At 40.0% G+C, this 22,366-nt stretch overlaps 1 protein-coding gene across 2 annotated transcripts in view; it reads left to right on the forward strand.

The window, feature by feature from the left end:
• Positions 1-22,366, forward strand: part of nlgn3a (neuroligin 3a) — a 247,027-nt gene that overhangs the window by 218,674 nt on the left and 5,987 nt on the right. For both annotated transcript variants that reach the window (XM_047353716.1, XM_047353717.1), the window contains one exon: positions 10,665-11,454. In XM_047353716.1, the coding sequence (XP_047209672.1) occupies positions 10,665-11,454 (790 nt within the window). The remainder of the gene's footprint in view (positions 1-10,664; positions 11,455-22,366) is intronic.

The following is a 22,366-nucleotide window of genomic DNA, read 5'->3' on the forward strand; positions in this document are numbered from 1 at the left end:
CTATTAATAGTTAGACTTGTCAATTATTTGGAAAACCATGTATTATTTTACTTTCGCTTTACAACAAAACAATACTTTATGTCAGACTATCGCCTAAGTCATAGTAAAATACTTTGAAGTTTGTGGTTACAACATGAGAAAATGAGGAAAAAGTGTATGGAGTATGAATACTTTTGCAAGGCACTGTTTCCCATTTTGACAGGAGGACAGGAGGATTCTCAGTGACACTAAGAAGTATGCAGCTTGCTTTTTTCTCCCTGATTTCATCAGTATCACTTTGAAGTTGACAAGCTCAGTGTTTGGTGGAAATTTTAATGGAAGAGAAAAACAATGTAGGTGTTGTTACAGACTGCCAGACCAATGTGAAATTACCCGCAGACTAATGCATGATCAGACCAGAGGCACTTGTGTTTAAGTGGATTCAGCCCGTAGGCTGTAGCCATGGAGACAGCAGCTTTAACCCTTCGTTATGAGATTGCAAAAAGGGGGCAAGAATATACAATTAGAAATATTTCATAATTATTCATGTCTTGGATGGTTTCAATTCTTTCACACAGGGTTAAAGTAGCTGGAACATCCCTCAAACTAAAGTAAAAACTTACAGTTTTTGTTTCTGTAAAAAGAGAGCTTTGGAGGAAAGTTGTTAAAAGACAGTTTGAATAAAATGCAGCAACATACAGTATATTGAGTGTGCTCAGTTAGGCACTAGCCCAGTTTAAGAGATGTTTTCCATAGAGGGGCTCTGCGCATAGTCCACGGGTCTATGGAGATTTGCTTACAGTGAAGAGACGGTGGAGGTAAGATGGCTCAGAGGATTCAAGCTCCGCTGAACGCAAGCTTATGTCTAATAATCAGCAGGGAGGGACTCAGCGTGGCCCCCTTTTGGAAAGGAGTCAGGGAGGATTTGATAGACAGGATGGAAAGCACAACCGAGGAAAATATTGTAGAAAAAGGGGAAAAAAGCAGAATATACAAGCAGGCATATGACATTAAAAAGCTAGGAAATACATCTTATTGTGATGTTATTTCTGTTTTGTGATTAATTATTTTACAATTAAGTACAGTGGGTTTTTTTTTTTTTTCAAGAAATGTCCATTGCCAATAAAACACAGCTGGGTAATGGAGTACGGACTTCCACAGCAGGAGTCCACAAAAATAATACATTTTTAAAAGCTTGATTTGCTTTGTGTGTATTTTGGTTTGATGATATCACAGGAGGCTCAAGAAATGTTACAGTGGCTAGCTTCATAAAAACAACATGCTCTGTGTACTTGTATGTAATTCCTAACCTTATTTCTTATTATTTCAAAGAATGCCATTTCCAAATCCAGCATGTTCCAAGACAGAGGTTGAAAATTAAAAAATAAAGATAACAGAACCATTTTAACCGTTAACTGTTGAAAGGTTTGCTCTCTCTTACCCTCCTACAGCCTAAATGAACTGATGGCATGTCTCAACATGTCAGTGCTCTCTCTGGTTGAATATCTCACTGATACTCTCCATCCATTACCTATATTTGCTTAATCCTTGCCAGAGCGCGGAGAGGTTGGTACCTGTCTCCAGTGGTCAATGGGCATGAGGCAGGTTACAGACAGGTCAGCAGTCCATCACAGGGCAGCACACTCCATCACAATCACGCACAAGCCAGAATGTAATTGAAAATAAAGAGGAAAAAAAACACTCTAAACATCTCTGAATACTTTTCTTTTTCCTTATGTGATGTCACCTGAGGCATGCGGGTGTGAAGGGTTGATTTTATTTAGATTAAATAAAGATAAACAACAAAATAGCCAAACGAAGAGGATAAACTGGATGACATGTTGACAAACTATATATAAAGTGAGTTTGATTGTGTTCGCAGACACCCTTTAATCTGTATCAAAATTGTAACTATTTTCTACCACTTTACATTATCAAGGTGCTAAAAAATTGTAGGTGTTAAAAAACAATTAGACTTTTCCAATCCAAACTTTCATGTTTATCTAACGGATGTTACAGTAATATATTAATGTGCATTATTTATTATTTCAAGTCATATTACAGCATGCACTTTATTGTCAGCTATATCACCAATACAGAATGATAAAACTCACAGCTAATGTATCACCAGCTGTCACACAGTAAAACGGACAAACATTTATAATGCTAACAAGCAGCATCCCTGTCCATTAGCACAGATTAAACCTTCGCACAGCAGTTGCCACATCCTGTTATTCTCTCTCCATTGATGCAACATTGCTAACTCATTAGTATCAGTACTTAATCCATATTGTAGTTGTCAGAACAAGATATAATCATATTTCTGAGCCTCTGGATGAACTATTGCAGTGGTCATTGCACAAGAAGGTCAAGCTATTCTTTTTATTATTCCTCCTCAGCTTTCATCTGTAAATGATCTCCACCAATCTGAGGCCCGAACGTCCATTTAACAGGTGTCCAGCAATGGGGCAGAGCAGTCGAGGTCAGCAAACCACAGCACAGAGGTGGCTGTAGGGCAACCGCAGCAGCATTTAAGCCGAGGCCCCAATGAATGATTACCTCGGAGCTGTAGTCATAATTCAGCGTGACCTCAATCTGCCTGCGACACTGCAGTTTGATGAATCTACTCACAGTTTCGGTGTCAAGCACTCACATGTCAAACACAGGCAGATAACGGAAAGGCTATCTGTTGTTTTTACAACAAAAAATAAAAAAATGAATGTGACATGAATGCTCATTGTTTTTGCTTGCAGCTCTATCGACTTAATTTATCTGGATATTGAGTGAGAAATCATTTACTACCTCAATGTCAGAATGAGACAAAACAACATCACAAATAGTTAACCCTCATCATGGTGATGCCTATCGTCCATCATCTGATTCCTTATCTCCGCGGCTCATCAATCAAAGTTGACACACGCGCACACCTCCCTGTGTGGATAATTAGTGGATTCCCTCAGTGGGTGATAAAGCCTGTGCTCTTCCCCCACTCTCTCTCTGACCTTCCCCAGTGTGCTTCCTATCACCGTGGGGCGCATCTCACACAGTTTTAATACATATTTACTGGTCCACTGACAGCTCATGTGTGCTGGATTTATGTTTCTTGACAAACAATAGTAAAAGCTCAGCCACTCTCATGCCCTGTCATCAACCGGAGCAGAAATACATCTAGCGTTGTCACCCTGGCTGCAACTTCCTCCTTCAGCAAGCCATGTGGTGGTTTTGGGTGCAGGTAGACATGGGATCATCCCAAGCTGCACTGAAGCAGCTCTCTTCAAGTTACAGCAAAACATATTTGATATTTGTTTATCTGTCAAATTGTCTTGGCAATCGCAGAAATAGGAATTTCTCAGTGGGAAGCAGTTTTCCTACAGCAACTTCTGATCAAAGACGATCCAGAACTAGCTGTGGCAACGCTCGCAGACATTTGGATTTAGGGCCGTCTCCCCGAATGTACGACTGCTTCTCTGCCTGCCCCCCGCAGAATATGAGCTGAAACGACGCAAAGAGAGGCAATACCAATAAAGAGCCCTGGGAGGGGAGAGGGATGGAAAAAGGGGATGAGATAGGAGGGATGGCAGGATTAAAACCTCCAGAAACACCCCACCCCCCCCGCTCTGTGCCTCTGAGTGGCCATCTTTCATCTTAGATCTGCCCCTTTAATGCTTTCAAGTGGGTGAAACCCTCGACATCTGCTTCCGCTCTCTGGGGCGTGGTACTGGGCCGCCATCCTGCTGAGATGCACAACCAGAGGACAGCTTGAAGGGCACTTTTGGGGCAGGACACAGAAGGCTCATGGTTTTATCCATGAAGAAAGAAACACATGATGCAAAAATCTAATAATCCTTCACTTTGAGGATCAGTAAAAAATTATATTTACTAATGGATCTGTAGAAATTCGTCAAGTCATATTCACACCTAAAAATATTTGTTCAAAAACACACAATCTAATCCACTGAGCACACTTTGCTAACCCAGATACAATAGTTATTCTTACTCTTTGTGAGCAAATATCTGTAAATAGGTCAATAAATAAACACTTCCTCTTTGCCTAGATAAAATAAGCCCCCTGTCGTCTCTGATTAGGTCTACCAAAGTGATATATTTGGCACTTAAGTCAGCTGTTTACCTCATAAACACAAAGATATCAACATACCCTCCCACACTGATTGTGAAGTATCACAAACAGAGAAAACTCACCAGCATGTTTGAACGACAATTGTTTGCCACCAAATGGAGTATTTTCATTCCACACATTGGCTGTGCTTTTTATTCAGGGGTTTCACAAGTCGAGCTCTTTTTTCATGACTTGTTTAATTTTGTCTGAAGTTATGTTAAATAATAACTAGTCCAAATAACCATACTGAGAGTATCTGGACATATGAGTATCAGTGCATCCCATCTTATTTTTGACTGAACACTGACATTCACATTTTGAAAATTAAACACAAAACTATTATTGCTTGATTCAAATCTACTGTTTATAATAATCATGTTGAATTTTCAGCTTTTTTATATTTTGTCACTTATTGGGATTTTATGTGATAGAACAACAGTAGGCTATAAATATGGTTTTGTTTTTTTTACAAAGAAAAATCTAAAAAGTGTAATATGCATTTGGGTTCACACATCAATACTTTGTTGAACCACATTTTACTGCACTGGTGGTTCCATGTTTAATTAGTTATGTCTCTACCAGCTTTGGAAATCTAAAGAATGAAATTGTTAACAACAATTGCAAATATATTCTCAACTGGATTTAGGTCTGGACTTTGATTGGGACATTCTAATAGATGACTACTGTGTGTTTTAATCATAACCTGCTACTAAATCCGATCTCAAGCATTTTACAGCTGGTATGTTCAGGGTTTCTTCCTGAATTGCCCTTTATTTAGCTACATTAATGTTCAGCTCTAAACAGTTTCCCTGTCCCTGCTGAAGACAATCATCCCACATCATGATACTGTCACAACCAGAAAATTAAATTTTTCTCTCATTTAACCAGTGCAGTTTCATCTACATGTTTGCTATCCCCCTACATGGTCTAAGGTAAACTGTAAAGAAACCTCTTATAACTTTCTTTCAACAAAGGCTTTCTTCTTTCCTCTCCTTCATAAAGGCCAGATTTGTGGAGGCAAGGCCTAATAATTGTCCTTTCGACAGATTCTCCCTCCTGAGCTGTGGATCTCTGCATCTCCTCCAGCGTTACCATGAACCTCTTGGCTGCTTCTCTGATTAATGATCTCCATGCCCAACCTCTCATGTTAGGTGGATGGCCATGTCCTTGTAGGTTTGTAGCTGTGCCATACTCTTTTCCATTTTTGGATTAAACAGTTCTCTGTGGGAGCTTTTCCAAAACTTTATTCCTGACCTGTCTGCTGTGTTCCTTGGTATTCATGACACAGTTCACTAGTCTGAATACAGATGCACACTTTCTATTTGTTTATTTATTTATTTATTATTTTACCAATTCATTTATTTATTTATTTGTCACCAATTGTGTTCATAACTTTTATGGACAGAATTTGTCAGTGCAGCCAGGGGGCAGAAGGGGTCATGTTCGGTGACCTCTGGATTCTGTTTTTGCTATTTGAGGATGATGTTGTCCTGTTAGCATCATAACACCATAATCTCTGACTTTCACTGGAGCGGTTCCCAGCAGAGTGTGAAGTTTCTGGCATAAGGATCTGCACCTCCACATCTGAGGCCATGGTAATCCAATAATGAGATTGCAGATACAGGATGGATGGATGGATGGATGGACGATGTATTTTTTGTTACAATAATTGAAAACTATGCATGATTTTACTTCCTTTTCACAGCTATGTCTGACATTGTGTTGGTGCTTCACATAAAGTTCTGATAAAATACATAGAAATTTGAGATTATAACCCAACAATATGTGCAGTTATAGTAACACTTCTGAATAAACAGTAGATTTTAGTGTCACGGTCTCTGAAACACCCTGTACAAAAACCACCCACTCAGAAGCACAAAACCAACATGTAGTCACATAATAAAAGTTCTTTGTAGTTCAACATGTATCTATTTCTGTTACATACAAGCAATAGAACCTGGCTTTCTTTTCAGTTTGGCTTTTCATTGTGTGCCAGCAGTCTGCATAACCGGATAAAAAGGTGCAGTTCAGTTCTTACTGCAAGTGTAGTGAGGAGGAGTCTCATTTTATTTATAGAAATACACCCACAAGCTTCTGCAGAATTTAAAATCTTTAAGGTAAAAAAATTAAGTAAAGCATATGCAATGCTGAACCATGTGTGTTTAAGAATGTGTTTGCATAAGTGTGTTTGCATCTGTTATGACCTCTTAATGCAGAATCTGTGTCTTTAGTTATAATGTTTGATGTTCTTTCAATTTATGCTACCCTGAGAAGAACAATATGGAAGGAAAAACCCAAAGCATCATTAGAGAGCAAACAATCCCCGAGTAGAGGCTTTTCTATGATTGGGCTCTTCTTATAGTTTAAGCCATAACACTGGTAATTAAGAAAATAACACAAACATCACTAGAACCAAGTCCTTACAGTAGCCAGTCAGCTCTGCTTCTGCTAATTTTTCTTCCGAGTTACTCGCCACCTACCCTGCACCCCGCACCAGATTTATTGCTGCAGATGTCTTTATTTCTTATTTCGGCTGATTACCAGGTTTCATGTAAAGAACATGTACACACTTATTTGTACTGAATTTACTTACTGCGGCAGCTGAAGAAGTTCAGCCTGCCAAAGACAATGATGGTGCACTTCTGCTCCGCCATCATTGAGTCCATCCTCACCTCCTCCATCACCATCTGGTACGCTGCTGTCACCTTTAGGGACAAGGGTGGCTGTAGCGTATCATTCGCTCTGCAGAGAGAGTGATTCACTGCAATCTTCCTTCTCTTCAGGAACTGCATGCCTCCAGGATTCGGAGGCAAGCAGGAAAGATTAGAGCTGACCCCTCCCACCCTGGACACAATCTGTTTCAGACTCTCCCCTCTAGCAGGAGGCTGTGGTCCATTAGGATCGAAACCTCCCTCCACAAAAACAGTTTCTTCCTATCTTCAGCTAGCCTCATTAATAAGGCCCTGGTCCCACACTGACACTTTCCCCCATGCAATTAGTATGAATATCTGAGGTCATGTAAATACTATTTCATTTAATTCTATATTGTTGTTATTGTATATTTTTAAAATTTGCCACGGTGCTCTACTTTTCTCATAACATTCCTACACAACTTGTTTTTGTTTTCAACTACATATTTCCAAATTTATATGTGTCAGCTGTATGTTTGTCTACAGGTCCTTCTCAAAATATTAACATATTGTGATAAAGTTCATTATTTTCCATAATGTCATGATGAAAATTTAACATTCATATATTTTAGATTCATTACACACTAACTGAAATATTTCAGGTCTTTTATTGTCTTAATACGGATGATTTTGGCATACAGCTCATGAAAACCCAACATTCCTATCTCACAAAATTGGCATATTTCATCCGACCAATAAAAGAAAAGTGTTTTTAATACAAAAAACGTCAACCTTCAAATAATCATGTACAGTTATGCACTCAATACTTGGTCGGGAATCCTTTTGCAGAAATGACTGCTTCAATGCGGCGTGGCATGGAGGCAATCAACCTGTGGCACTGCTGAGGTCTTATGGAGGCCCAGGATGCTTCGATAGCGGCCTTTAGCTCATCCAGAGTGTTGGGTCTTGAGTCTCTCAACGTTCTCTTCACGATATCCCACAGATTCTCTATGGGGTTCAGGTCAGGAGAGTTGGCAGGCCAATTGAGCACAGTGATACCATGGTCAGTAAACCATTTACCAGTGGTTTTGGCACTGTGAGCAGGTGCAAGGTCGTGCTGAAAAATGAAATCTTCATCTCCATAAAGCTTTTCAGCAGATGGAAGCATGAAGTGCTCCAAAATCTCCTGATAGCTAGCTGCATTGACCCTGCCCTTGATAAAACACAGTGGACCAACACCAGCAGCTGACACGGCACCCCAGACCATCACTGACTGTGGGTACTTGACACTGGACTTCTGGCATTTTGGCATTTCCTTCTCCCCAGTCTTCCTCCAGACTCTGGCACCTTGATTTCCGAATGACATGCAGAATTTGCTTTCATCCGAAAAAAGTACTTTGGACCACTGAGCAACAGTCCAGTGCTGCTTCTCTGTAGCCCAGGTCAGGCGTTTCTGCCGCTGTTTCTGGTTCAAAAGTGGCTTGACCTGGGGAATACGGCACCTGTAGCCCATTTCCTGCACACACCTGTGCACGGTGGCTCTGGATGTTTCTACTCCAGACTCAGTCCACTGCTTCCGCAGGTCCCCCAAGGTCTGGAATCGGCCCTTCTCCACAATCTTCCTCAGGGTCCGGTCACCTCTTCTCATTGTGCAGCGTTTTCTGCCACACTTTTTCCTTCCCACAGACTTCCCACTGAGGTGCCTTGATACAGCACTCTGGGAACAGCCTATTCGTTCAGAAATTTATTTCTGTGTCTTACCCTCTTGCTTGAAGGTGTCAATAGTGGCCTTCTGGACAGCAGTCAAGTCAGCAGTCTTACCCATGATTGGGGTTTTGAGTGATGAACCAGGCTGGAAGTTTTAAAGACCTCAGGAATCTTTTGCAGGTGTTTAGAGTTAACTCGTTGATTCAGATGATTAGGTTCATAGCTCGTTTAGAGACCCTTTTAATGATATGCTAATTTTGTGAGATAGGAATTTTGGGTTTTCATGAGCTGTATGCCAAAATCATTCGTATTAAGACAATAAAAGACCTGAAATATTTCAGTTAGTGTGCAATGAATCTAAAATATATGAATGTTAAATTTTCATCATGACATTATGGAAAATAATGAACTTTATCACAATATGCTAATATTTTGAGAAGGACCAGTATGTGTAGCACCTTACCACCAAAGCAAATTCCTCGTACATGTGAAAGACTACTTGGCAATCAAGTTTTTTCTGATTCTGATTTTATAACAGAAAGAAATATTAGATTCCTCTTTGTCAGACCCAATTAAGGGAAAATTTGCTGATTTTTATCAATGGCAACTAGCTCATGCATGAAATAAAAAATAAAAAAACTCATTTCAGTCAGATCTCCCACCAGTCAGCATGCAGTTTGTTTTGACAGATTGTCATACATATGTATATGGGTTAACTAATGCAGGGAAACTTTAAAAAAGTTAAAAATTACCAATTGAAAGGCAGCTGCTCTAATGTTCTCTGCATTGTTAAAAAAGGGAAGATCATAAGTGTGTATGTGTTCCTATTTTAAAAGGTTTAACTTACATAGGCCAAAATTACTTCATTAAAGACATTTTTAAGGAAATGTTATTAGACTATAAAATAAACAGGTTACCCAGCAAGGTTTTTAATGAAGGTAAACAACTTGATAGCATTACTATTTTTGCACTCTGCGAGATACACAATGATGACATTATCATATTAGCATCCTGCTATAATTATTAATTGAACCTACTGCTGATTCACAACCTGCAACTTCAAATAAAAACATGAAACATTTTAAACAACAGCCTAAGTGTTGTTGACTGTATTTCATACATTAGCAGTGTGGGTGCTCCAGAATTTCTTTTCACCTAGGAATGTACTTATTGCAGTGTCGATAAATAAAGCCTGGGTCTGGGTGGCAGACCACAGGTGGACACCACAAGACAAAAAGAAAGAACAATCTATCAGTTACACACTGAAAATGGTTTCTGTCATGTATTTTCATGTCCACAGTGAGCACTGTAAGAAAATATTGAGGCACACGTGATGGCCTTGAAGTTGGATTCCAAGTTTGGTGCTAAATTAGAGTGGACTGGATTTCCCTACACCTCAAAACCCTACATATTTAGACAGGTTAGATAATGCTTAAATTATCCTACACTTTAAAATTCTTTCAAACACAATTTTAGATTTATTAAACACATATTCTATTTCTAAAAACCACAAAGCTTACCGATATATAGACTGTTCATACCTGGAATGAATTACTCCACAATGATAAATGCATCCATTCAGATCATTTATATCAGACCAATGTTTTCAGTTCATAAAGTCTGTGGCAGTGGCCATGGATTTGGTTGTCTGTGGGGTGGAAGAAGGAGAAGGTTTGGCAGGTTATCATTCATCCAAGAACTCTTACTGACCCACTGAATTGCAGTGTATCATTAATATATATCTTAGATACACAAGGTTTTTAATCCTTTATAATCTTTAGGGCCGCTTCAAATAAATCAAACAATTTTAATACAATTATTTATATTTTGATGTAACATAAGTTGCTTGTTGGGATGCACTTTATGTGCATAACAAAGGTTATGAACCTACATTAGCAGCATTTGCTAACATTTCCAAAAGACCATGCAACAAAAGACGGAAGAAGAAAGTAAGACAGACAGACTGCTGTTTCTTCCTTCTGTCTGTGAGACCAGGCCATCTGCACATTTATTATCACAGCAATGATTCCATTATTGTTCTGTGTGGCAACAAGGACTTGTTCTGTCTGGCTTTTGTTATTCTTATCTGCTGTGTGCCTGACAGCCCGCTTTTGATCATGGCAGCAACAAAATTAACAACTCTCATGTAAAGCAACGCATAACTGAATCATCATCCTTAATAATGACACATTAAACACCCTCCTATCTCTTCTCCCTGTGTCCTTGTGCAGGTCTCTTCCACAGAGCTATCATTCAGAGTGGGTCAGCCCTCTCCAGCTGGGCAGTGAACTACCAGCCGGTCAAGTACACCCGTCTCCTGGCAGAGAAGGTGGGCTGTAATGTCCTCGACACTTCAGACATGGTGGACTGTCTACGGAAGAAGAGCTCCAGGGAGCTGGTGGAGCAGGACATACAACCGGCGAGGTACCACGTGGCCTTTGGACCTGTAATCGATGGCGATGTTATTCCAGACGACCCTGAGATTCTAATGGAGCAGGGCGAGTTTCTCAATTATGACATAATGCTTGGGGTGAATCAGGGCGAAGGCCTGCGGTTTGTAGAGAACGTGGTGGATTCGGAGGATGGTGTTTCTGGAAATGACTTTGACTTTTCTGTGTCGGATTTTGTGGACAGCTTGTATGGATACCCAGATGGAAAGGACACTCTTAGGGAGACCATTAAGTTCATGTACACGGACTGGGCCGACAGAGACAATCCGGAGACTAGGCGCAAAACACTTGTGGCTCTTTTTACCGACCACCAATGGGTGGAGCCGTCGGTGGTGACGGCTGATCTCCACGCTCGCTATGGCTCACCAACCTACTTCTACGCATTCTACCACCACTGCCAGAGTCTTATGAAGCCTGCGTGGTCAGATGCGGCCCACGGGGATGAAGTGCCATATGTCTTTGGAATTCCTATGATTGGTCCCACCGATCTTTTCCCATGTAACTTCTCCAAGAATGATGTCATGCTCAGTGCTGTGGTTATGACCTACTGGACCAACTTTGCCAAAACTGGGTAAGTATTTTTTTTTGTCTTATTTCACATTAGGTTACTGTCTCTGCGTTATGTATTATGGCTTCTGGACTTGCTCCCTTGACCCTAGGACCTTAGGACTTGGTAGGTAAAGAAAATGGTTGGATATGTGTATTGATTTACAGCATTTAGTATTTTGTATTAGTGATTAGCATGGATAGTACAGCTAGCAATGCTCAAACAGACACTCTCTTTTGTATTCCCTTGCTGTACTCCTTTCAATCTCACACTCTCTTGTAGCCTGAATGAGCTGCATTGTCTCATCAACTCATAAAAATCAAGTCAGTTTCTTTTTGAATAATTTCCTCAGTCTCTTTTTAATTTTATGTGTAAACACCTTATTGATACTAAAGAGACCAAATTTTGAGTCTTCTTCCCTACTGAAGAGTGTTACCAACATTACCTCATACAAATTGTATAAATATGGTTATAAATCGTATAAATATGGTTTGAAAAATGATTGTAAAAAGATTTGTCTTTTTAAATTTTAAAATAAAAAAGGATAGAAAATGATTATATAAATCATTATAAAAACATAAGAAAAATGTCAGCTTAACTCATATTTAATGTACATGCCATAACATCAGCCAAACAACTGCAGTCTAGTAACAAAGGACTGTGCTGCACAGAAGAGCACTTTAGTTTGAATGGCTCAGATTTTTACTGTAAGTGTCTCACAACATTATGGAAAAGATTTCTACTGAAGTCTCCCTGAAAAAAAATGCACCTTGAAGTCTTGTGGGAGGTGAGATATTGCAGTAAGACAGCAGACTATACATAAGTGAGAGGAGGCAGCTGCCATGAGAGGAGTGGAATAACATAACAGAATTGAGGATTGCTCTATACTGTAAAGCACAGATTTCTAAAAGCAAGCAGTGGTTGATTTTTGCGGTGTTTCAAAACATTGGCAATAAAGCCACATATTTTTAAGCAAGTAACAAACCACCCTTGAGAGAGGGCTAAAGTTGTTTGTAGGTGTGCTCAAAAGGATTTCAATGCTTATTACATTATGACCACAGTAGCAACTTAGGGTGTAACGTATAGCCAACTACATACCTTATACCAACTGAAAAATGGCAACACAAAGCTTTGCTCAGTCCAACTTTCTTTATTGTTACTGTAGTTGACTGATAAACATTATTGTTCCTAAGCAAACTTTAAAGGGATAGTTCAGGATTTTTTTAAGTGAGGTTCTATTAAAAGGTTATAATACCTCTGCTGCAGTAGAAAACTACCAACAGTAAATTATTACTATAAATCCAGACTGGTTGGCCAAGAAGGCTGAAGCTCATGGGTAATTGAGAAGTATCTGGTGGAGGATAGGATATTACCCGCTATAACCTTCTAACAGAATGTCCCTTTGAGAATCCTGAATTGGCCTTTTAGGGGTTGGGTTTTCTGTGACCTCTCGGCTTTACTGTGATGTTGCTTCATGTGCTACCTTTAATATTTTGCATGTGTACAGGTGTTATGCAATGTTGCATTTATTTAGTACGAGCATTTTTAATGGCCTTGGGATCAAATGTCCCTTTGAGCTGTTTTTTTTTTTCTTTATTATTTGATTGTAAAATTAATGTGACATTTAAGCCTTTTTTGTAATGTTGAAAATGGAAACAGAGTAATTAATTGACTAACAGTGGTGCACATTTAAATATTTTCTACCAGGTTTGTTGTTTTATGAGGTATAGGAAACATGATAAACCATCTCCTTAACATTTGTTGACAGCAGGAAATGCATAAAAGATTAGACTATTACTGGAGGTCAATACCTGAGTTGTTTCTTTGGATTGATTGTTGCTGCCATCTCATTGAATTGGCTGCAATAACAGTTATATTTTAAATTAACTTTAATTTCTTTAAAAGTGCACAGCTAAGCTTCCTTTTTCTGTGTACCAACCCCTGTTCAATGTGCTATCCCCCAAATCTTTTTCCACAAAAGCATAATGGTTAAATTGTAAGAACTAATTAATCGTTAACGGCCCCATGTTGGGAGGTTAAATTAACAGCAAAAGCTCAAACTGGCAAAAGAGTAACAGATAAAAATTATTTTCTCATTAGACTGGACAGAATTTGTGTATCTTTCTTCTAAGATTTTGCCACAGATTGCTGCTTACTGGCATCTGTTCTTAGAAATTAGTAAAACCAGTAAAACCAGTGATGGCACAATTGCAAACTTGATGAGCAATTAATAGAAAGTAACAGATAGAAATCACATCTAAGCTGTGTTAAAAGATCGTCCTTGCTGCAGAAAAGAGACAGTGGGGGAAGCGCGGCTCCAAATATAGCAGAGAAAAGGCATTTTTTGAACAGAAACTTTTTTTTGTTCAAATTTGATTTTTGCCTAGACTTCCTGGGTCTCAGTCTTAAGACCTGAGACATATTAAAGCTGAAGAAGATTAAATGTTCCTGCTGAGTCTGTGTTTTGCTGTACATGCTCGGCTGGCTGCTTTGGCTGAGTTTGACTGGATGGTCACTGGCCTTTCTGTACACCTCGGTTTATACAGTATGTGTGTGTGTGTGTGTGTGCGTGTGTGTGTGTGTGTGTGTGTGTGTGTGTGTGTTTGTGTGCGTGTTTGTGACATAGGTTTTATCTGTACTCTAGCATGCCGTTGCCCCAAAAAACACAAAGACCTGTTAGGGAGGATTATCAAAGTCCTTCTCTTTGTGATATTGATTCCTTCAGCCTGGGCCACGTTGATCACCCATTCCCTGGGTGACTCGCTCCCCACGAAGCTTAATTTCACCCCCACCCATCACGAAGCCGAGCCATTTCATCTGACTACTAGTAATCATTTCTAACAACTTAAATTTAATTTGACAATCCCTGTTACTATATAGGTATTGATCCTATCCTGAATGGGATGCTGACTAAAATCTTGTTCTGTGTTTTATTTCTCTCTATATCATCTGCTGTTCAATTAGAGGGCATTTGCATTCAGTCATCCTACTGCAGGAAGCTGGAGCTGCAAAGACTTGTCGATATGGGCTGATATGGGGTGCTTTGTCTTCTCAAGGGATGACTGAGGTCCATCAGATCAAAAACTGCCTGGCAGCCATCTTTTCTTATCACATACATCTTTATAGATACAAGTTTCATGCATCATTTATATTCTTGTGAAGCTGTTTCTTTAGTTGTTGGAAGAAACTTTTTGATTAATTTGAATTTTAAAAGTTTTACATTTCAAGCTTGCTGACTCAGAGGAGCCAAGACATGGTTCTCGATTGGAGAAAGGTGCACTGGTCACTCCAGGTCCAGGGTTAGGGTTCAAGTACCTTGGTGTCTTATTCACAAATGATGCTAGAATGGAGCAGGAGATGTATAAGTCATTTGGAGTCTTGTTTGTTTTGATACGAGCACTGCTTGCCCTTTGTCATGGTGCAGAAAGATCCAAGCCATTAAGCAAAGCTATTCGTTTACCACTCCATTGAACACCTACCTATGGTCATAAGATATGGATAATAAATTGCTGCCTGGGCCAGATTTAGGTGTTGTGGGGCTCTGGGTTAGATCCAGTTTTCTTGCCCTACCCGTACAAGTTCAGAGTGAGTCAGCCACTTGATGGAGAGAACCTCAGGGTCTCATCTTTGCTCTGAAGAGATTGGCAGATGATTTGGTTCTGTTGGTGTTTTTTAAGCCGTAGCTATCAGTGTGCACTAGAGGGGTTAACAGCCATGTGTAAAGTGGCAAGAATGATAGTGAGCTCCTATAAATCTGATTCCCTGGTTTTCCTCCAGTAAAAGGTGGATTGGGTAATCTGCAGTAATGAGGACACTGCTCTGGTCTGTCGTAGTGAAGCAAAAATTAAGCCAAAAAGCAAGACTCTCGCTTTACTGCTCCATCTATTTTTTGACCCTCACTTGTGGTCATGAAAAATGGATCAATCCTAAAGCAATGAGGTTGTGGATACAAGTGGCTGAAATGAGTCAGATTAGGTGATTTTGTCAAATTGGATCAAGATGTCTTTAGGGCACCTTCCCTTTGAAGGTTTTCCAGGCCCATCCCACTGGGATGAGATCCCCAACAAACCAAGACCTAGCAGCAGGGACCATATATGTATTCGGTGTTATTAAGTCTAATCTGTGTATATTATTGGATGGTAATGGTATAAATGTTGTTGTTTTTTTCTGTATAATAGTAAATTAATTAGACCTTTTTTTTCAACTGAGTTGAACTCAATAGAACATGTTCCTTCTGGTCCAGGAATGTTAGATGTTCCTTGAAGCAAAGCAGGTCAAAACATACGTTTTTTAGTTTTAGTCTAAGCATGGTATGGAATGCATATAACCCTTGATGTGTCAGTTTGGCACCACTCCAGACAAAAAGAAAAAAAGCAAACCACAATTAGGCACTCAGATGGTAAAGTGTCAGATTAGTTGCCAGTATTAAAAACCCCACTGCTATTTGCTCCATTCCATAATGTTCCCCTAACTCATGAAAAGGCATCTACCATCCACTCTTACAGTGGAGGGTTGTAGATGTGAGACATTTTTCTAAGATTTAAAAGTGGATTCCCCTCATTTAGGCCACACTAAGGGATACAGAGCTCTGTTCCAACACCACCCAACCCAATTTAGCTCTGGAGGACATACTTTTAATTAAGACCCAGCTGAATTTCCCTTGGCTTCTTAGCTTGGCCCAGCAACTATCTTGCCTATATGTGCAAAGTACCTCTTTCTGCCCTTCCAGATGTATGCAATGAGCTGACCCAGATTGCACTTCCTGTCCCTGCCTCCAAATCAGCTGTAGCAACATGTGCAACACGATGTTGAGACATTTGGGCTGCATGTCAACATAGTGTATCATAGCAGCACATCCCCAAAGCTCTTCCTGTCCCTGGCTTTCATGTGTCATTTTTACAGGGCAAATCCATTCCCGTGCCTTCTCCCCCCTCCGTGCTAGTGAAGCATAAAAGCACACATAGAGTGCACGCTGTCAAATCTTCTTACTGAGCGCATGTAAACATTAAACTGTGAGACTGTCCTTTCCTGAGAGTTAGGTGGATTTACTCGGTTACTTTTCCTAACTGGAATCTTTTTGTTTCACTATTGAAAGGTACATCTAGACTTACTTTATTTATGGGAAACGTTTTCCAGAGCAGTGTCTTAAAATATTTGTTTTGCTTTTTAAACACACGTGCAAGCAAAGTACTTCAAATAGGAAAAAAGAAACCATTGATGAAAAAGCCAGAAGACATCAATCATTATATATCATTAGTGCTTTAAATGTGTTGGTCCATCTTCTTTTTTTACACTGGTCTACTGGTGCTCATTTTCTCTGCTTTCCATGTGAGCTGTGCCACATACTGTGCAGAGGGCCTCGCTAGGTATTTAAAGAGCAAAGCGCTGTCATGTTTTCCGTTCTCTTCTTCCTCTCCTTATCTTCTTAACCGTCCCTCTCTCTCTCATTATCCCACACAAAAGGAATCTGGTCATGTATTACATTCACAACATGAAATAAAATATGCAGTATTGATTGGTTTAGTGACAATGGCTGCCAACTAAACAAAAGTACCAACAGTACGTCTGAATAGCCTACACTATGATTTATAATTGATTAGAAGTTGATTTTTCTTTTGTTTTTCTCTTACTTGCCAATCAAGTATAATTATCCTTTTGGATTAGTGGCGTTGAACATCAGCTGCATCTCACATCTAACCTCATTCATGAGCAGCCTTTAGTCTTTGCCTTAAAAATTCAGTTTACCCCTTCCTTCTTACCCCACCTTTCCCTGGATTAATTCTTCATTCTCTGTAGTTGTTTATCGTGCATTAGCTTCCCATCAACTCTGACCAGCTTGGCCCTGCTGAAGAAAAACATCCCCACAGCATGATGTTGCTGCCACCCTGTTTCATCGTGGTTATGGTGTGTCCATGGTGATGTGCAACGTTACTTTGCCTCTACATATAATGTTTTGCAGAAGGGCCACAATAATTTTGGTCTCACGTGACAAGGGTGCCTTCTTTTTGGAATAGGACTTGTATGGCCTTCTTTCATGCCACTTTTCCATAATACACAGAATTGTTTTCCTCCTACTTGTCAGTGGAATACACTCTCCCATAGGATTAGCAACAACTATACTCTATCACAGTGGTTCTCAACTGCTCTGTGGTCACACCATGACCCTTTATTGACAAGCCATGATCTAAGTTAAAGGAACATTTTCAGTCAGTTGTTTTTTTTTTAAGTTAGTCCCGTGTTCGAGTGTTAGAGAGACTGACATAACAATCAGAGTGATCGGGACCAACCCCTTTTACAGGACTGTCTTCCTTGTTTAATGCAAAGTACGTTAAATAAAAAGTGAAAAGTATTTCTTTAAACTCAAATTATGTAGCTTTTGCTGTGAATTTTGTCACTGAAACTGTAGCATCATTGCAGTTTCATAAACCTGGATTGGCAGAAATTAATAGGAGAACTAAGCATATTTTTTTTGCTCCTGATAAGAGCCTCAAAATACTGGAGTTACAGTAGACAACTCTGAGGTCCTGGGAAGTGTTTTGTCCTCATCTGAACCAAAACTGAGAGGCCACACTCACAGAGGTAATTAGTGCTAAATGGTAAGAGAGGTTTTACATCTTAAGTCGGAAGGGAAGGATACTCACTCATCTCAGTGCAGCACCAGAACAGGGAGAGGCTTATTTCCATGTGGGGTCACATGATTGTCCCACCAGCTGACTCTTCATTGTTTGGTAACGTGACTGTTTACTTGTTGATTTTGAAAGGGGTCGCACATCCACTCGTCATCAGGAAAATAGTGTCTCCTGTAGTCTGCATTGTACCTGTATTTTGCCATGCTCAGCTAGCATATGTTAACAAATTGCGTGTCATCTTGTATGGCGTGAAACAATCGGTGTCAGTCTGCATCACAGAATATGATCACTAGCTACTGTAAGGAGTGTGAATAGACTCCATTGATATTTTTTGTGCAGACTCACTTTAGGGTCAGTACACTTCTCTATTAGCTGCTTCTCCCATCTGACCTCAATTCAAGGATGGCTGGAGGCATTTTTACCCTGGCCCCAAAAATTTTATTTCTCATTGCAGACCTAGTTTTTTCCTTCTCCTTCTTTTTGCGCATTATCCCTCATTCTCTTTAGTCATTCAGTGTGTCAGACATTGTTCCACTAAACCATTTTTTTGTAGGTCTAGTGGTATGTTTAGTTTTGTTGTCCTGCTGGAAAGTGAAACTCTGCTCCAGTCTCAAATGTTTTGCAGCCTCTAACAGGTTTTCTTCCAGTATTTTCCTGTATTAAGCACCTTCGTTTCGCTGCTGAAGAAAAGCTTCCCAAAGCATGATTCTGCTAATGCCATGTTTCATAGCTGGATTGTGTGTTCAGGGTGACACACTGTGTTAGTTGTCCACCACTCATGGTGCTTTGTTGTCCAGAAAGGTCCATTTTGATCACAATTGACCAAAGAACCTTATACAGGTTTTTCTGTGTCCCCCACATGCCCTGTGGCAAAATGTAAATGTGACTTCTTATGGCTTTCTTTTAAAACAGGCTTTCTTGATACCATTCTTCCATAACGGCCAGATTTGTTTTCCTCCCACATGTCAATTGAGCCTACTTTCCCTGTAGGATTAGCCGCTTACACATCAGCTGCACCTCCCATCTGACCTCATTCACAGAAAACTACAGGCGTTTTTATTCTTTCCTCTAAAAGTTATATCATTCATCACTGACCTCCTTCATTCCTTTCCTTCTTTCACCGGATTATTCCCCATTCTTTATAGTCATTCTTTGTGGCCAACTTGTACCAACAGCATGTGAAGGCATTACATTGGAGAATAGCACAGATCCCAGCAGCCACCTACCTACTCCATTAAATACGCACTCACTTGATGGGAGATTTGTAGCCAATATCCTGATTTGCATTACAGAAGGTAAGGAAGTGGTGTGCCTTGTTAAGGCGCCGGCATGCTATTGATCGGAGTCCACGCTGTGTGCTGAATGTAATAAGAGAAGGTCGAAAGGGGTGAGAGACAAACAGGAAGCAGATCTCAGTACATTCATTTGGTTTGTGACTATAAATATATAGCAAACATAGCTTCTATATAAACATCTATAAAAAGCAGTTTAGGTGGACATAAAGTAAAAAAGATATTGTGCATTTAGGGGTGCTTTCTTTGCTTGTACAGAGCTGATCAAACAAATCGATAAGAGTCCATAATAAGAGAGCCGTGTCCTCTAACACTTCCACACAACCCAAAGTCACAGCGCCTCGCCCTGCATCACTTAGCCTGCTGAACTGAAGGCTGCCATTAAATATGAACCACGCATCACTCAGCCCTTTGCCGCGGTGTGCAGCAGCATGAAGGGGAGAAGAGCACAGCCCAATGAGTCACCTGCTCGGTACTGAAGCCGTTCCCTGACACTGCTCTCAGACAAGGTCTACAAGCAGGCTCAGGTCAGGTGCACTTCTCAGAAATGCACACAGAGAGCATGGAAAAAGGTGCTTCACAACCTTGTGTTGCAATGCAAATTAAAATTAGCTTCTTCCTTTGTGTTACCTGGTAAGTAGATAAACAACTGCAGGGGCTGAATTTGTCACACAAGAGCAACAACAATTCCAACAACACAAAATGTTCACATATTTTGCATCTTAGCAAAATCAGTGCCGCTGAGTTAATGTGTGCACCTTGTCTTATATAAAGAAACTATACGCCACTCTGGATTCACAGACCTTGAGTGCAGTGAAAATAGATTCTCGTCTTCTGCCTTAGGACACCTAAACATGTCTTTTCAGATTTGGTGATGGCTAGGTCTATGATCATTGAAGCGCTTCAAATTACATCAGGATGAAAAGGGGAAGGAGGTACATGGGAAATGAAAAAAGAAAGAAAATGATATTCATTCTTCCCTCTTATCTTCCTTTTACATCAGTGCTTGGAGATAAGGCTTAGAATAAGTAATGAGCTCAAGTCCCGTTCTGCCACATCCTCTGTAGGTAAAGCCAAGAGTCACGTCTGTCATCCATACGCTACAAAAAGTTTTTCTTCTTATAGCAGCTTGGAGAGTTGGTGATGTGTAAGGCTTTCTGAAACCTGACATGTCTTAACTTTAAGTCATGAACTTGTGAAGAGGTCAGTATATCATTGTGTGGCAAGAACACTGTGAAAACACACAAGGAGGTGCACACATTCAAAAACTGCCTGTCATTCACAGATGCAAACACATGGTGGGAGGTACACACATGACAGGCCAAGGTTGGAGAGGGGTCAGCCGGTCAGTGATGTTTGAAGGGAAGTGGGGTATGAGGTTTATAGCACCACCGACATATGAACACATCACAGGAAATCTAAGAGGCTATTAAATCTCTTCCTTTTATGGGTGTAATAATCCCTCTCCTCTGCCAGGGAGTCCAGCTGAGCATCCAGATTAGGTGGGAAGTCTAACCAGAAGCATGCTGTCAGCTAATGCCGGGCTGCTCTCAGACCCCAACAGGACTGCAGACATCACTTCATGTCGCAGTCAAAGCAACTGTTTCCTCCGGAGCTTAGCATGATGCGCAGTGACATTTTTAAAAAGAGATTTATCACATGTTTACTGTTGTCTTTGGAAGTTAAAAGATGTGATGACAGCGTAGGCCCGGTACAATGGTTCATCCTAAATCTGCAACGATTCATGTACATCAAATGAACGGACCAACCCCATACTATTTCTTTTTGGCCATCTTGGATCATTTTAAAATGAGTTTTTATGTCTATGGTCGAAACTAATTCTGTTCTGGTTTTAAATCTAAAACTTCAGCTGGGAAAGTCTTATTTGACCAAAGGCTTAGTATTTAAAGCTGTTTAACTGTAATTATTATCAATTGCATCTTCCTACTGTATATTTTTTTAGATAAAACCAAATTTCTAACAAAGTGACCACAGAAAAAGGGCATTGCTCTGCATTACATAACAGGTATTACATAAAGTGTTGTGTCCTTACATGCTAACGAAAGCTTTATAGTTGGCACTTTTGTACACACTATCTCACTAATGATGCTAAGTTGTTGTACCTGTGAATTAAAAAAATACCTAGAAACAAATCATGGGACTAAAAAAAAATGAGGTGTAATCCTCAGCACAGAAAGCTTCTGCTAACAACAGCCTTGTGTCAAGACGTCACAAGTCATCCCACAGAAGGTAATATCAAAGTCAGCTCAGAGCTAAACGGAAGTCATAACTGGGACTTGAGCAATATTAGGCTGATGAATGCGTTTTAACAGAGTATATGAGAATGTACAGAGCCTTCCAGAAGTAGTCATACCCTGGAACTTTTTCACATTTTGTCCCTTTCAAACTACAAGGTGTCAAGGAATTTATTTATATTTAGGGTGATAGACCAACAGATGTACATGGTTTAACAATGAAGAATAAAAATCTAAATAGTGTTCTGTCTGTGCCCTGAGTCTTTTGGAATATATTTTAACAAGTGTTGTTATTCTAGAGACCATTGTCCTGCCTACTGGCCATTCTTTAGGTTGGATGGAAATATCTCTGAACATAATTCTTCATGTCGCACCACAGATCATCAATTGGCCTGGACTTTGACTGGGCCATTCTAACACATGAATATACTTTAATCTCAAGCATTCCATTGTATCTCAGGATGTATGCTTAGGTTTGTCCTGCCGAAAGGTTTCCTCTGTGTTTAGCTCCAACCATCTTCCCATCAGCTCTGACGAGCTTCCCTGTCACTGCGGAAGAAATGCATCCCCACAGCATGATGCTGCCACCACCATGATTCACAGTGGGGATGATGTATTTGGAACAACGTAGTGCAGTTTCCACCACACAAAGAGTCAGACATTTAGACAAAAATAAGCTTTGGTTTAAGCTGACCAGAGCACCTTTACACACATGTTTGTTGTGAGTGATTGTGTAGAATACATGACTCATTGTTGTCCA

This window comes from Girardinichthys multiradiatus, chromosome 23, assembly GCF_021462225.1.
Source record: "Girardinichthys multiradiatus isolate DD_20200921_A chromosome 23, DD_fGirMul_XY1, whole genome shotgun sequence".
Classification (NCBI taxonomy): domain Eukaryota; kingdom Metazoa; phylum Chordata; class Actinopteri; order Cyprinodontiformes; family Goodeidae; genus Girardinichthys; species Girardinichthys multiradiatus.